This window comes from Phaseolus vulgaris, chromosome 2 (assembly GCF_000499845.2).
Source record: "Phaseolus vulgaris cultivar G19833 chromosome 2, P. vulgaris v2.0, whole genome shotgun sequence".
Lineage (NCBI taxonomy): Eukaryota > Viridiplantae > Streptophyta > Magnoliopsida > Fabales > Fabaceae > Phaseolus > Phaseolus vulgaris.
The window spans coordinates 48156652-48168551 of record NC_023758.2 but is presented as its reverse complement, the minus strand read 5'-3'; the positions used below and the strand labels follow the sequence as shown (position 1 = coordinate 48168551).

The 11900-nt window shown below is 30.7% G+C and overlaps 2 protein-coding genes across 7 annotated transcripts; both read right to left on the bottom strand.

The window, feature by feature from the left end:
- Positions 1–131: 131 nt before the first annotated feature.
- On the bottom strand, positions 132–5808 carry LOC137812894 (3-hydroxyisobutyryl-CoA hydrolase-like protein 3, mitochondrial). 5 transcript variants are annotated; one of them, XM_068615144.1, is made up of 11 exons: positions 5400–5630; positions 4882–4983; positions 4644–4688; positions 4349–4401; positions 2722–2856; positions 2534–2630; positions 2099–2228; positions 1619–1797; positions 1369–1496; positions 1182–1283; positions 132–500 (listed from the first exon to the last, which is right to left on the bottom strand). In XM_068615144.1, exons 1-11 carry the CDS (start codon positions 5602–5604, stop codon positions 399–401), a joined length of 1278 nt encoding a protein of 425 aa, XP_068471245.1. In that variant the 5' UTR covers positions 5605–5630; the 3' UTR covers positions 132–398. The 5 variants fall into 5 exon arrangements, with proteins under 5 accessions (XP_068471245.1, XP_068471244.1, XP_068471240.1 ...); XM_068615143.1 differs by having other exon boundaries at positions 4624–4688; positions 5400–5617; XM_068615139.1 differs by lacking the exon at positions 4349–4401 and having other exon boundaries at positions 4624–4688; positions 5400–5808.
- Positions 5809–8496: 2688 nt separating this feature from the next.
- LOC137812892 (probable strigolactone esterase DAD2) lies at positions 8497–10893 on the bottom strand. Of its 2 annotated transcripts, none has more exons than XM_068615137.1 (2): positions 10441–10893; positions 8497–9019 (listed from the first exon to the last, which is right to left on the bottom strand). In XM_068615137.1, the coding sequence occupies exons 1-2, from the start codon at positions 10818–10820 to the stop codon at positions 8590–8592; spliced, it is 810 nt and encodes a 269-aa protein (XP_068471238.1). In that variant the 5' UTR covers positions 10821–10893; the 3' UTR covers positions 8497–8589. The 2 variants fall into 2 exon arrangements, with proteins under 2 accessions (XP_068471238.1, XP_068471239.1); XM_068615138.1 differs by having other exon boundaries at positions 8497–8980; positions 10441–10888.
- Between the last annotated feature and the right edge of the window lie 1007 nt (positions 10894–11900).

The following is an 11900-nucleotide window of genomic DNA, read 5'->3' as shown; positions in this document are numbered from 1 at the left end:
TACATCACTTTTAGATACTTTTCTTCCTATTATAATACTTCCAGGGACTTAAATAATAGTGCATTAAAATGACTGAATATCCTTATTACACTAATACATGGATGGATTATGATATAAAATTGAAAAGATCATATAAAATGCTCAATACTAGATAAATTGTGTAATTCACTGAGTACATTCAGACATATGATTAAGGAAAGCAGAGCCTTCATTTCTTCCAATTGGGTATGAAAGGGGCAACATCGTCCTTTGACTTTCGAAAACATGATCCCATGTTATCACATATGGTAAACAGTACAATTAACATGCTACGTCAAATAGCATCTGTTTATTTTACGCAGTGCCTACATTTCTTTAATGCATTTGACAAATGAGAAGAGTACACTTTCTTTCTAAACTTACACTCTAAACTCCCCAACCTCTGGTCCTAATGGTTTAAAGACGGCTTCCACTTCACTCGGATCAACTTCCTCCAGGCTTGATGGTTTCCATTTTGGGTTCTGCGCGAAGAACATTATTGAATATATTCCCCAAGTAGGAAACAGCATATACCAATTATTGAAGAAAATATATGGACACAGACAAGGACCAGATATAATTTCTGAATACTTAGAACTGTAGATTTATACCTAGAGAAATTAAATATATGGGGCATATTTGATTTTATTGGACTTTTTTTAAATTATTTCATACATTTCTATCACAGAAGAAAACTATCAAAAGCATGTTTGATAAATTATGTTTTCATATAGTTTTGAAATTGAGCACGCTGGCAGAGGCAATGAAATGATGATGGTAGAAGTGATGTTATGGCAGCGGTGGTGGTAGTACTTTGATATGAGAGCTGAAGAGCCATTGAACGGAAAAGGAAAGGAAAAAGGAAAACAACCAATAAATAATATAAGTATCCAAGTAGGTATTTTATGCCTTCAGTTCTTTTACACAAGTGTTGAAAATTAATCAGAAACATGTAATTTAAACTGGATTATCGAGTGTCTTCCAAGCTTTGGAAGAATAAAAGCATTAGTACAAACACCAAGAACAAACATAATTTTTTCATGATTTTGTTTAACTGATAATATCTTAAGTAATAACTTATAGTGATACCACTTATTTTCAGCATACACTGGAGTTTGTCTTCTAGATTAAAAATATACAAAACATAAGAAAAAAAAAAGAACCTGATCCTTGTCCACCAGCACTGCTCGGACACCTTCTGAAAAATCATGTCGCAGTGAAGACCTCAAGGCAATACGATACTCAGTTTTCATTACGCCATTAAGCTGGAAGTTCCCAATGCAGATAACACATAAATTAGTTTGAAGACATAGAAATCAACCACCCTCGCCCTTAAAAAAGTGTGCTTACCGTGGATAGTTCACCGTTATTGTTCCCCACTGCAGAGGCAACTGCAGAGAAGTACTTATTGGTCAAGGAAAGGGAAAAGGGAGCACCTTTTCCGAGGCCTTCAAGAGCTTCACTAGCCCACTCCACGACTAGAAATAGCAAAATACAATATTACAACTAGTCTGGCAATTAACTGTAATTTCAAACATCACTATTTAATATATACACAACATTGAGAATATCTGGACATTTCATATGTCAATCAGCATACCATTAGGGTCAGTGCTTGACTGGTATTTTTTTAGCTCCTCAATGATTTCAGTGACTGATTTATTTCCTCCAAATGAAGACACTATCTGAGGTAACAGCAATTTCAACCGTGCCTCAGATTCAGGGTTGGACTCATATCTTGCTAAAAGTACTTTGATGTCCTGGGTTGGATCCTGGGAACTATATAACCAATAAGTTTTGTGCAAGATCATTACATCTTTAAGGTTTGAAGCCTCGTTAATATACACTTGTTGCAATTATATATAATATACTTAGAGACAAAGCCAATAGTAAAGAAAGATTATTTCAACGAACATTTAAGAAGACCATGAGCAAAACCAGCAGTGTATCCTCAACATGACACATACCTATGAAGTGATACAATTTCATGGATCCAATTTAATCTAAATCGATCAAGTCAACAGGGGCAATATTCTTAAATAGAGCCTTAAGAGCTGTTCAAAGGTTAGAGGTAACATACAAGTTTGTGGCCAAAAGGGCATCCTTGAATGAACCTAATTTTCCAGATGGTACGTAATGTGTTCCAAGACCAACATATATTGCATCTGAAGGAGTAGAAATTCTCTTCCCAGTCAATCCAAGATAAGCACCTGAAATTAGGTAAATTTTCAAATTAACATAATAAGAATCCATACAATGCAAGTGGAAAAATGGAAGAACCTTTCAACAAACTATAAATAAAATTAATTTTAGCTGAAACTTGAGATCACATCTGAATGCTTCACTAGTGTAGCATACAACATGTATTCATCATGCAGATTACAAAAGAATAGTGCACACACAAAATGAGAGAGAACCATCGTTGTTTTGACAAACTCAAATCCACGCATTAGCTAGTCTTGTAAAAGCAATAAAGAACTTAAAATGTTGTATTAATTTTAAAAAATATATTTACCAACAGATCCTTCCCCTGGACTTTGAGCTGCTATATAAGCAAAACCTACGTCCGGAAACAAACCAATTCCATTTTCTGGCATGGCAAGAATGGTTCTCTGTAGATGAGAAAGTAGAAGAAAAGTCATAAGCAGGATCTACAATGGAAATTCATGATTAAACAAGGCAACTATTAACAGGTGAGCATACCTCTGTTATGATGCGATACCGGCCATGACCAGATAAACCAATTCCAAAACCCATTGTTATTCCGTCCATGAAGCTTATATAAGGCTTTGGATAATCCGAAATTTTGCATATCAGAGAATACTCAGCAGTGAAGACCTAAAATATGTAAGAGATGAAATTATGTTTATGTAATTAAGAGGTCATACAAATATGAAACATACAGCAAAATGCATAATTGCCACGGCATTGTTAAATAGTTTAGGATAGGGTCCAAATGTGCAATAACTTGCAAGGAAGCCAGGACCAGGCCAAACTTGTATGAACTCAGCCAGGATTTGAAAAAATTGCTCACAATAATGATTCCAAGGCTGATTTAGCAAGTCTGCTTTATGTACAGAAACAGGCCCTAAAAAGTTCCTAAAAGAGCACCATTTGGCCAACTATTTCCCTTTTTTGGTTCTTTTTAGAAACTCTTTTCATTTCAAGCACATTTGTCTTTTCCTTTACTGGTTTAGGCTCAGAACTTGCAGCAGTAGTTGGGATTTGAGGGCCTAAGAAATGAAATTGAGAAATTAAGAATTTGATATCATCACAGATTTTGTGGTCTTGACTCTCGACTTCAGAGTGTGATGACTTCATAACATTAACTTTTAAATTGGTCATTTTTGTATAATTTTATGTTATAGTACTTTTTAACTTCAGTTTGTTTTGTGGTGAAATTGGAATTTTGGCTTTTTAATGATTTTATGATTATTCTCTTTTAATATTATTTCATATCAGGTAAACTCTTATGAGTTGAGTCTCAGACAAGTATATGAAGCTTCCACGAATTTATTTAGATTCTCGAGTTTGATTACATTGGTTGGTTGACAGCAATTAGTAAGACTTAACAAATGCAGTTCTAGTAGTCTCCTACACCAAAACACCCAAAGGAAGTTCAGTGTCAAAGGAAAGAAAAGACTGTCAAAAGGGTAATCCTATAATGACAGATAGGGTACTAATAGGCCTGAACTGGAAGCACCTTCTGGCCATGGCCACACACATACTACCAACACCTGGGCAGGGATTGATTGCACACCTTCAAGAGTGAGGATTATTGTGGCCTTACCAAAAAAGAAAAAAGAAGTGGCACAGATTGCTTCTTCAATCACAGACTAAGATGGCACATTTTATTTTGGATTTAGTATGCATTTGGTGAACAACTTAATTAAAAACTAACTCATAAGCTCTTAGCAAATGAGGTAGGCTAAGTTATTAAAATAAGTTAAAAAGAACTTATTTGATGAGCTTCTCCATTAAGCTAATTGAAATAAGCTTTTAAAAAAAAATACAAGGTTATAAATTACATCTGTGACCTCAAATCAACTCTTCCAAAAGCCTCCTTAATTGGTCATGAAAATCCCTACATTACCAATTACCTTTTAAGTTGAAGCTATTAAAACTAGTTTGTCATGAATAATGACATATAATAAATTAGCAGTGTACAAAACACTTTCTCTAGAGTATAGTGGAAATATAGACATTATTAGTTAATAAGTGCAAAATATCCAATAGGATGGGTATATATTTTGCACTGACATGGTTTTGACAAAGAGAAAGGGTATGAATCTGAAGGCATATATAATTATTACAAAGAACACAACTAGACCTCAATCATATCTGATAGATTGTTTTTGATTGTTATCTGCTTCACATCACCACCTGCGGATAAACTAAGATCTCGGTTACCGAGTAAGAAGTTGTTGAGAACATAGAAAAATTTTGTTTGATGAAACACGAACTATAAACCAGTAGGATAGCATTGAAAAATGACAATGATGTTGACAGAGATGCAAACAATATATCCAATGAAGTACATCACAGCTGCAACTGGATAGGAATGCATAGTTTACATATTTGAGATTACAACAAATAATATGAGACCTTCGGCACTAAAGGAGTGTTTTTGTCCTTTTGTATTTCAGCAACAACCCCTTTAATATCCATACCTGCATTGACCACCAATGGTGACTCTCAAAACCTTACCTAGCACTCAACCAAAAAACCTCAAATTGAAAAAAGAATATCAGAAAAAGAATCTCGTTTTTTAATCTATTTATTTAAGCTAGAAAATTTCTTCAATGAAGTATCGCATTAAAAAAATCAATGAATTGTGTATTTTCTCCAATGACTCAATCATACCGGCACAAAAGGCACGAGGCGAGATGCTATCAACCAGTACACATTTGACCCTTGGGTCCGATTCCCATTCATCAAGATAACTTTTATACTTTACATCCATATCTGCACCACAAAACGTTGCAAATCAAAATTTCAAAAAAATAAAAAAACAATCCCTCATAATTAACTCAACTGAAAATGGCCAATAATTTAAACCAAAAAAATAAAATAAAAAACAGATCCAGACCTAGTTTTTCTCATTCTACGTCGAACAGTCAATACCCAGAATCATCATTCGCTCAAAAAACTGAATACAAATAACCCAAATTTTGCACTCTCCCAATCTTCGAGGGCCTTATGACACTAATCACATATACTAATTTTCAACTAATCCAAGAGCTCCACAATAATTGCGTATTGCAATAAAAGCGAGTTCAACTAAACAGTCCAGATTCCAAAAGCAAATCTCCGAACACAATTCTCAACTTAAAAGGATGCATAATTAGGGAAAGGAAGGGGGAAAATGGAAAAGAAAAAACCTAGGTTCATGGCGTTGAGTGCTTTGGAGCGGCCGAGCGTGATTACAGCGACGCCGTTCTGATGAATAGTGCCCTTCACGAATTCTTCGGCCATAGCGGAAAATGGTCGCGCAGAGAGAGCGATGGAAGGTTGAGAGCGAGAAAGAGAAAGAGAAAGAGAAAGTGAACTCAGAAAACGTTGAACTCTGACACCACCCATTACCATCCTTCTCTCTGATATACCTCTGAAAACCAATACGCCTCTATTACCACCTGCTTGTTACATCTTTCCTTTTTTACCCCTCTTTTTTCTTACTATTTCCTCCTTCACCTAACTCTTCGCTCTCTTCTCTCTAGGGTTAAATTAGTCAAAAAAACTGCAAACCATGCCCCATGATACATACATTCTTTCGGGTGAAACTCTTTTCCTTCTTTTGCTGTTTCATTATTCCTTTTTATTTTTTACATTTTACATTTTACATTATCAATAAAATTAATGTGAAATTTTTAATTTGAGGGTTATAAAAAACCTTAATTACATTTTAAATTTATCAATTTTTATGAAATTATTTTGGTCATTCAAATTTGCCATAAAGTATTATTATATCGTACTTCTTTTAAAAATTCATAATATGATCATTTATGAGGTGTCAAAGTTATTCACTAATGACACCATATTTTTGTCATTTGATTAACGGTCTAAGTGAGTATTTGGTTGAAATTAGTTTAACTTTAATCCAATCTAATTACATTTAGTTGGCTTTGATTGAATTTCAAATTATTTTGTATTTATTTATCAATTAAGCTTAACTCAAATATAGTAGTTATGTTAGTTGGGCCATATGTTAAATAATTAACAAATTTGTTGCCTCTTTAGTAGAAAAGATATTTTAAAGTATATATTTTCAATAAGTCTTAATTCTTACATGCTAGTAAGTCCATAAATACATTTCTGAAAGTATTGAAAAAGTATAAACAGTTATTATAAATACAATTATTATTGTTATTCTATTATAGAATTCAAAGACAAATATATCTTCTTTGTGAAGATTAACATTTACTTGCAATAAAAACATGTAAGTTATAAAATATTTAATCATAATATTCACATGATTAGTCATAACTCTTTTCTTAGTAAAATAAGACCATGATATAATTAACATTTGTACTGTATATTTATTACGTATTTGATATTAAAGTGGAAAACAGAGAAGGAAAAATTGAAAGAAGACGAGGGTTGGGCCTGGGCCAAGGTTTTCCAATTTTTTTTTTAATTTTGTGTCTCATGAAGAGTCTTGTTATAGGCAATTTCTTTCTGCATCTCCGTGTTTACTTCATATACAGCTCAATAGAAGACGTGAAACAACAACTTTATCCTTTTCATAAAATTATGAATTTAAAAAATAATTAAGTTTTAACCATTTTATAATAAATAGAACTTTAATTTATTTTTGTAGTGTTTATTTTAAAAAATAAAATCAAAAACACTAATATCAAATTAATATTCAATTAAATTTAATTTTGTTTCAATTAAAAAATATAGAGTGATTAAAATTTTAAAAAGCTATTCAAACCAACAGTGAATAAATATATTATTTATTATATATATATATATATATATATTTAAATTTCATTACAATTATTTGATGTCTCAATTTTTATTATATTTAATTTTCATATTCATTTTGTGATATAAAAAATCAAAGTAAACGTAAACGAATTTCCCTTAAAACTTTTTTAAATCAATAAAGAAAACTTGTTAAACAATTTAACTGCAAATAATATATAAAAACATTGTTTAATATTTTTAATTAAAATATATTTGTAAACATAATTTTTGACTCTTTAACTTCATTTATTTTACATGAAACGTGTTAGAAGACTTCATATTAGAGATCTTTAGTTTCCATAATTGAATTCATGACACTGTTGTTGAAGAAGTACATAACCCATTATGTTTTATGCAGCTACTTCTACATTAATGTATGCAATTAATTTGTATTGATTATGGAATATAATTAACTTTTGAATCACAGTAATAAAATTAAATTCTTCAAAATTCAAGTTTCAATTCAAAGTTCAAATCTCAATTAATTAATGATTTATTACAACAATCTAATTTTATAAGTCAGATTTAGTTCATGGTCTGTCCAAAATTAGAAGTTATAAATTCATTTAATTGGTTTTGGTTTGCTTCAATTGATTTGCTTTGTGTACATATAATTGGATATTAATCCTTCAATGTGTCTCTTTCTCTTGGATCAAAAGTAGGTCATCTAAAAAAATATAAGTGTTACCCACTTTCTTGTTATATTTTCTTGTATATTCACTCAAATCAACCAAAAAATAAACATAATATTAGAAAATTTTATTTCATCACCTCTTTTCTCTCCTACGGTACACAACTTATCATCCTTAAATATTAAATACGAAAGATTATATATTATAGTGGGTAATGTTCAATCAATGAAACAAAAAAAGTGATAAAATTTCAAGGAGATAACAAAGACTTAGAGTTTAAAATCTACGTTTCTTTCGTTGCATCAACAAAATAACTAAATAGAACACGAACTCTTACAAGTTTGGAAATAATTTGTATGTTTACAAAAGTTATTGTCCTTTATAAAAGCTACTTAACATCACTCATCATCGTATCGTATAAAAGTACAAGTACAAAAGTACTTAATTAACAAATATAAACATTACAGTTAAGAGTAATGATATTTTCACAATTCATATTTTTTATATAACTACATTACAACTCCTAATTATTATTTTAATATTAATTTTTCATATTATTTAATTTTAAACTTATTTTTTTATTATATATATATTTATTTATAATTTCATCGTATAAAGAGTTGTATACAACTCTAAGGGTTGTCAAACTATCATTTTTCTATTTTTAATCAAATAAGATAGATAGTTGTAAATTTCATATCAACTTAAAATTATGACATCTTATAATATATAAATAGGTATAAATCTCATTTTATAAATCAATTTTATAAAATTAAATTTTTAAGTTCACTTTTAATATAATATCATAATCATTTTAAAATTTATCTTAACAAGAGTTTCTTCAACTTATCAGGTCACCCACTCTCGTCGAGCTATCCATAATATAACATTTTAATAGACGAGATTCAACTATAAAAAAAAAAGTATGCTAATAAACTATTAAAAGTGAATTAACAACATAACAAGTATTTTATGAGCCAAGAGCAGCCTTAAGCACTTGGACAAACTGAAGGTGTGCAGATAACTGGGGAAAATGGCCAAGTGTGTCTATGATCTGCAAAGTAACTTTCCCTTTGATTTTGTTCTGCATGTACAGTGCTACACTGTGTGGAACAGCAGCATCCTTTTTGGTCTGAATGATAGTGCATGGAGTCTCCACCTTCTCAACCATCTCTCTCCAATCAGAATAGAATATGGTCTTGGCCAAGGAGAGACCAACTTCACCTCCCATATTCTTCAACCCCTCTTCATATTTCTTCACACTTTCTTCATTGCTTGGATCTGCTATTAATGAGGCGAATGCAGAAGCAAAGTTTTCGTAGTTGTTTTCTATGTTGGACAGTAACTGCTCTACCTCGGACCTGTTAAAGCCTCCCTCATAATCATCTGAATTCAGAAACCTGCTTATATTATTATACCAACACAAAGTTAGAGACTTATCCTTTTAATTCGGGTTTTTATCATGGGGTTATTTTTTTTTTTACTAAAATGGGGTTCATTTAAAAAAATTACAAATTTAGACAAGTCGTGTCAATTCGGCACAACTTCATATGCACAAATCGTCCTAATTAGACACGACTCTGTCATGTCATACTGAAGTCGTACCAACTTGACACGACTTCTGCCGCGTTATTTTTTTTTTTAATTTTATTGTTTATATATTGGGTAATAAATTATGTAATGTTAAAAATTAATTTGATACATAATCTTCTAAGAGTGTTAGTTTTAAGGAATAAAAAATTGGATAATGGTGTATATATCATGTTTGGATAATCAGTTTATTCAAACTTTGAATCATTAACTCCTGAGGACATTGCTACTGGACATGGTTTCCCACTCCCACTAGTCAAAAAGTATATTTTTAATATTAATGTCTCATGTATGCAAAAAAAATTATATTTAATGGCGGCGGACATGATCCATACACGATTATCCAATTTTTTATTCCTTAAAACTAACACTCTTAGAAAATTATGTATCAAACTAATTTTTAACATTACATAACTTACTACACAATATATAAACAATAAAATTTTTAAAAAAAATATATGACGTGACAGAAGTCGTGTCAAGTTGGCACAACTTCAGTATGACATGGCAGAAGTCGTGCCAAGTATGACAGGGCAGACACGACTTCAGTATGACATGGCAAAGTCGTGTCAAATTGGAACGATTTGTGCATATGAAGTCGTGCCGAATTGACACGACTTGCCTAAATTTGTAATTTTTTTTAAACGGATCCCATTTTAGTAAAAAGCAAAAAAAATAACTCCATCATCGTAAAAAAAATCCTTTTAATTCTTATATTATTTAATTCTATAAACATATATATTCGTAATGAATATGGTTTGACCGGTCAATATACTATTCAAATCCTCATCCCATTGGTGGACAAAAACGAAACTGTAGCCATAAACACACTGAATAAAATTTATAAACATATATGAGATATCCAAAAGACAGATTGAACCGCTTATGCAGAGACACCCAAAGGCCGAAAATTCGAGAAAACCAAAGAAATAAAGGATGAGAAAAATATTAGTAAAAGAATTACGTGGAAAAGTCGATATCAATAAGAGTTAAACAAAAAAAAAATTAAATATTTAAAATTAATTAATAAAGAATAAGTAGAAAGATTAATGTGATCTAACAGGTGTAGTATAAATAGATGGAGTGTTTAATTTAACTTTTTAGTTTTTCTAATGAATACTTTTTGCAAGTAGGAAAAAGTGAAGAGTAGTCTCTCATATAATTTGTAAAGTACAGAGATGAAGTAAAAAGAAAGCAGCATGAGTTGAGGGGAAGAGAAGAAAGAAGATACCTTGGGGAAGAACCAACCAGAATTAGGGTTTTGAAGAGTTGAGGAGTTTTGACAGAGGCAATGCAACCAATGATGCCAGACATGGAGCTGCCGACAAAAGTGACAGCTTTGAGGTCCATCTCCTGCAGCAGACTGATCAAGTCATCGGCAAAAGCTTCGTAGGAGGAATACTTGACAGGGTCGTAGAGTTTCTCGTTCTTCTTCACAGCACAAGCCCAATCAAACGTAACAACACGGTAGTTTTCCACAAGCAAGGGAACCACTTTGTCCCACACCGACTGATCCATTCCGTAGCCATGAGCCAACACCAAAGTTTCTGTGCCGGATCCTTCACTTCTCGCATTCATAGCCTCCCAAATCCACCTTTTAGTGCTTCCCATGTTTGGGTTACCAATGGTTGAATCTTAGTTAGAAACAAAAAGGAGAGTTTGTTTCTCATAACACCCTCTTACTTTACTTCCTATTTATAGACATAATGATGTTTCCTTTCTTCTATAATTTTTTTCACAAATGATTTTAGGCAAAAAAAAAAAGAAAGTTTTACTTTAAAGTATAAATTGTACTTTATAGATACAACTTTAGACCTATTCATAGACATAATGATACTTTTTTCATAAATATAATTTTTTTCACAAATGATTTTAGGCAAAAAAAAGAAGTAAGTTTTACTTTAAAGTAGAAATCATACTTTAAATCAAAAAATACATCGTACTTTAGAGTATTATTTTGACAATTTTATTTTTAAAAAAATATGACGACTTTATTAAATTTAAAATTAAATTTTAAATAAAGTTATATATGATTTATATAATTTTAATGTATAATAATACATCTAAAGTCATATCATTGTATTATAAGATTTTAATTATATTATTTTATACTGGTAAAAATTATAATTTTTCTTCTAAAATCGTTATCATTTTAGCTATATTATTTTAAATTAAAATAGTATGAATAATTTTTCCTCTAAAATCGTACTTTATCATTTTTATAATTTTTTTTATTCATAGTCGTAATTTGAAAAAAAAATGTGAAAAAGCGATAACTGTTCACATTGGATACCACAAAAACACTGTTTCAACGTAACCAATTTTTCTACCATGTGCCATTGGGGAAACGTGAATTATTAGGATTTTGTTTTCCTATGACTAAAGGTCAAATTTAATAAAATAAATAAAAATGGAAATTAAATTAACGTCAACGGCCCGTTATGTTTGATGACTCTTACACCACTGATAGCAATCAGAGTTTCAAATCATTTTTTACAAACAATAATAATACATGTTTTTTAAATAATTTTATTTTTTAATATATATTATTTTCACGTGAAAAAAAACTATAGATAAAATGCTCATATTTTATTAGAAAGTAAAAACATAAGTTAATTTTGAAATTTATTTAGAAGGCTAAATCTGCCAAATAAAAAAATATTTGTATTTAATTTATCAGCACTAATAAAA

Coding starts and splice junctions, on each gene's coding strand:
- LOC137812894 (XM_068615144.1), bottom strand. CDS start 5,604: ATGGTAATGGGTGGTGTCAGAGTTCAACGTTTTCTGAGTTCACTTTCT. Junction 4,402..4,643: donor TGAAATACAAAAGGACAAAA/ACACTCCTTTAG, acceptor GTTTATCCGCAG/GTGGTGATGTGAAGCAGATA. Junction 1,497..1,618: donor GTCAAGCACTGACCCTAATG/GTATGCTGATTG, acceptor TGCTATTTCTAG/TCGTGGAGTGGGCTAGTGAA.
- LOC137812892 (XM_068615137.1), bottom strand. CDS start 10,820: ATGGGAAGCACTAAAAGGTGGATTTGGGAGGCTATGAATGCGAGAAGT. Junction 9,020..10,440: donor CTGGTTGGTTCTTCCCCAAG/GTATCTTCTTTC, acceptor TAATATAAGCAG/GTTTCTGAATTCAGATGATT.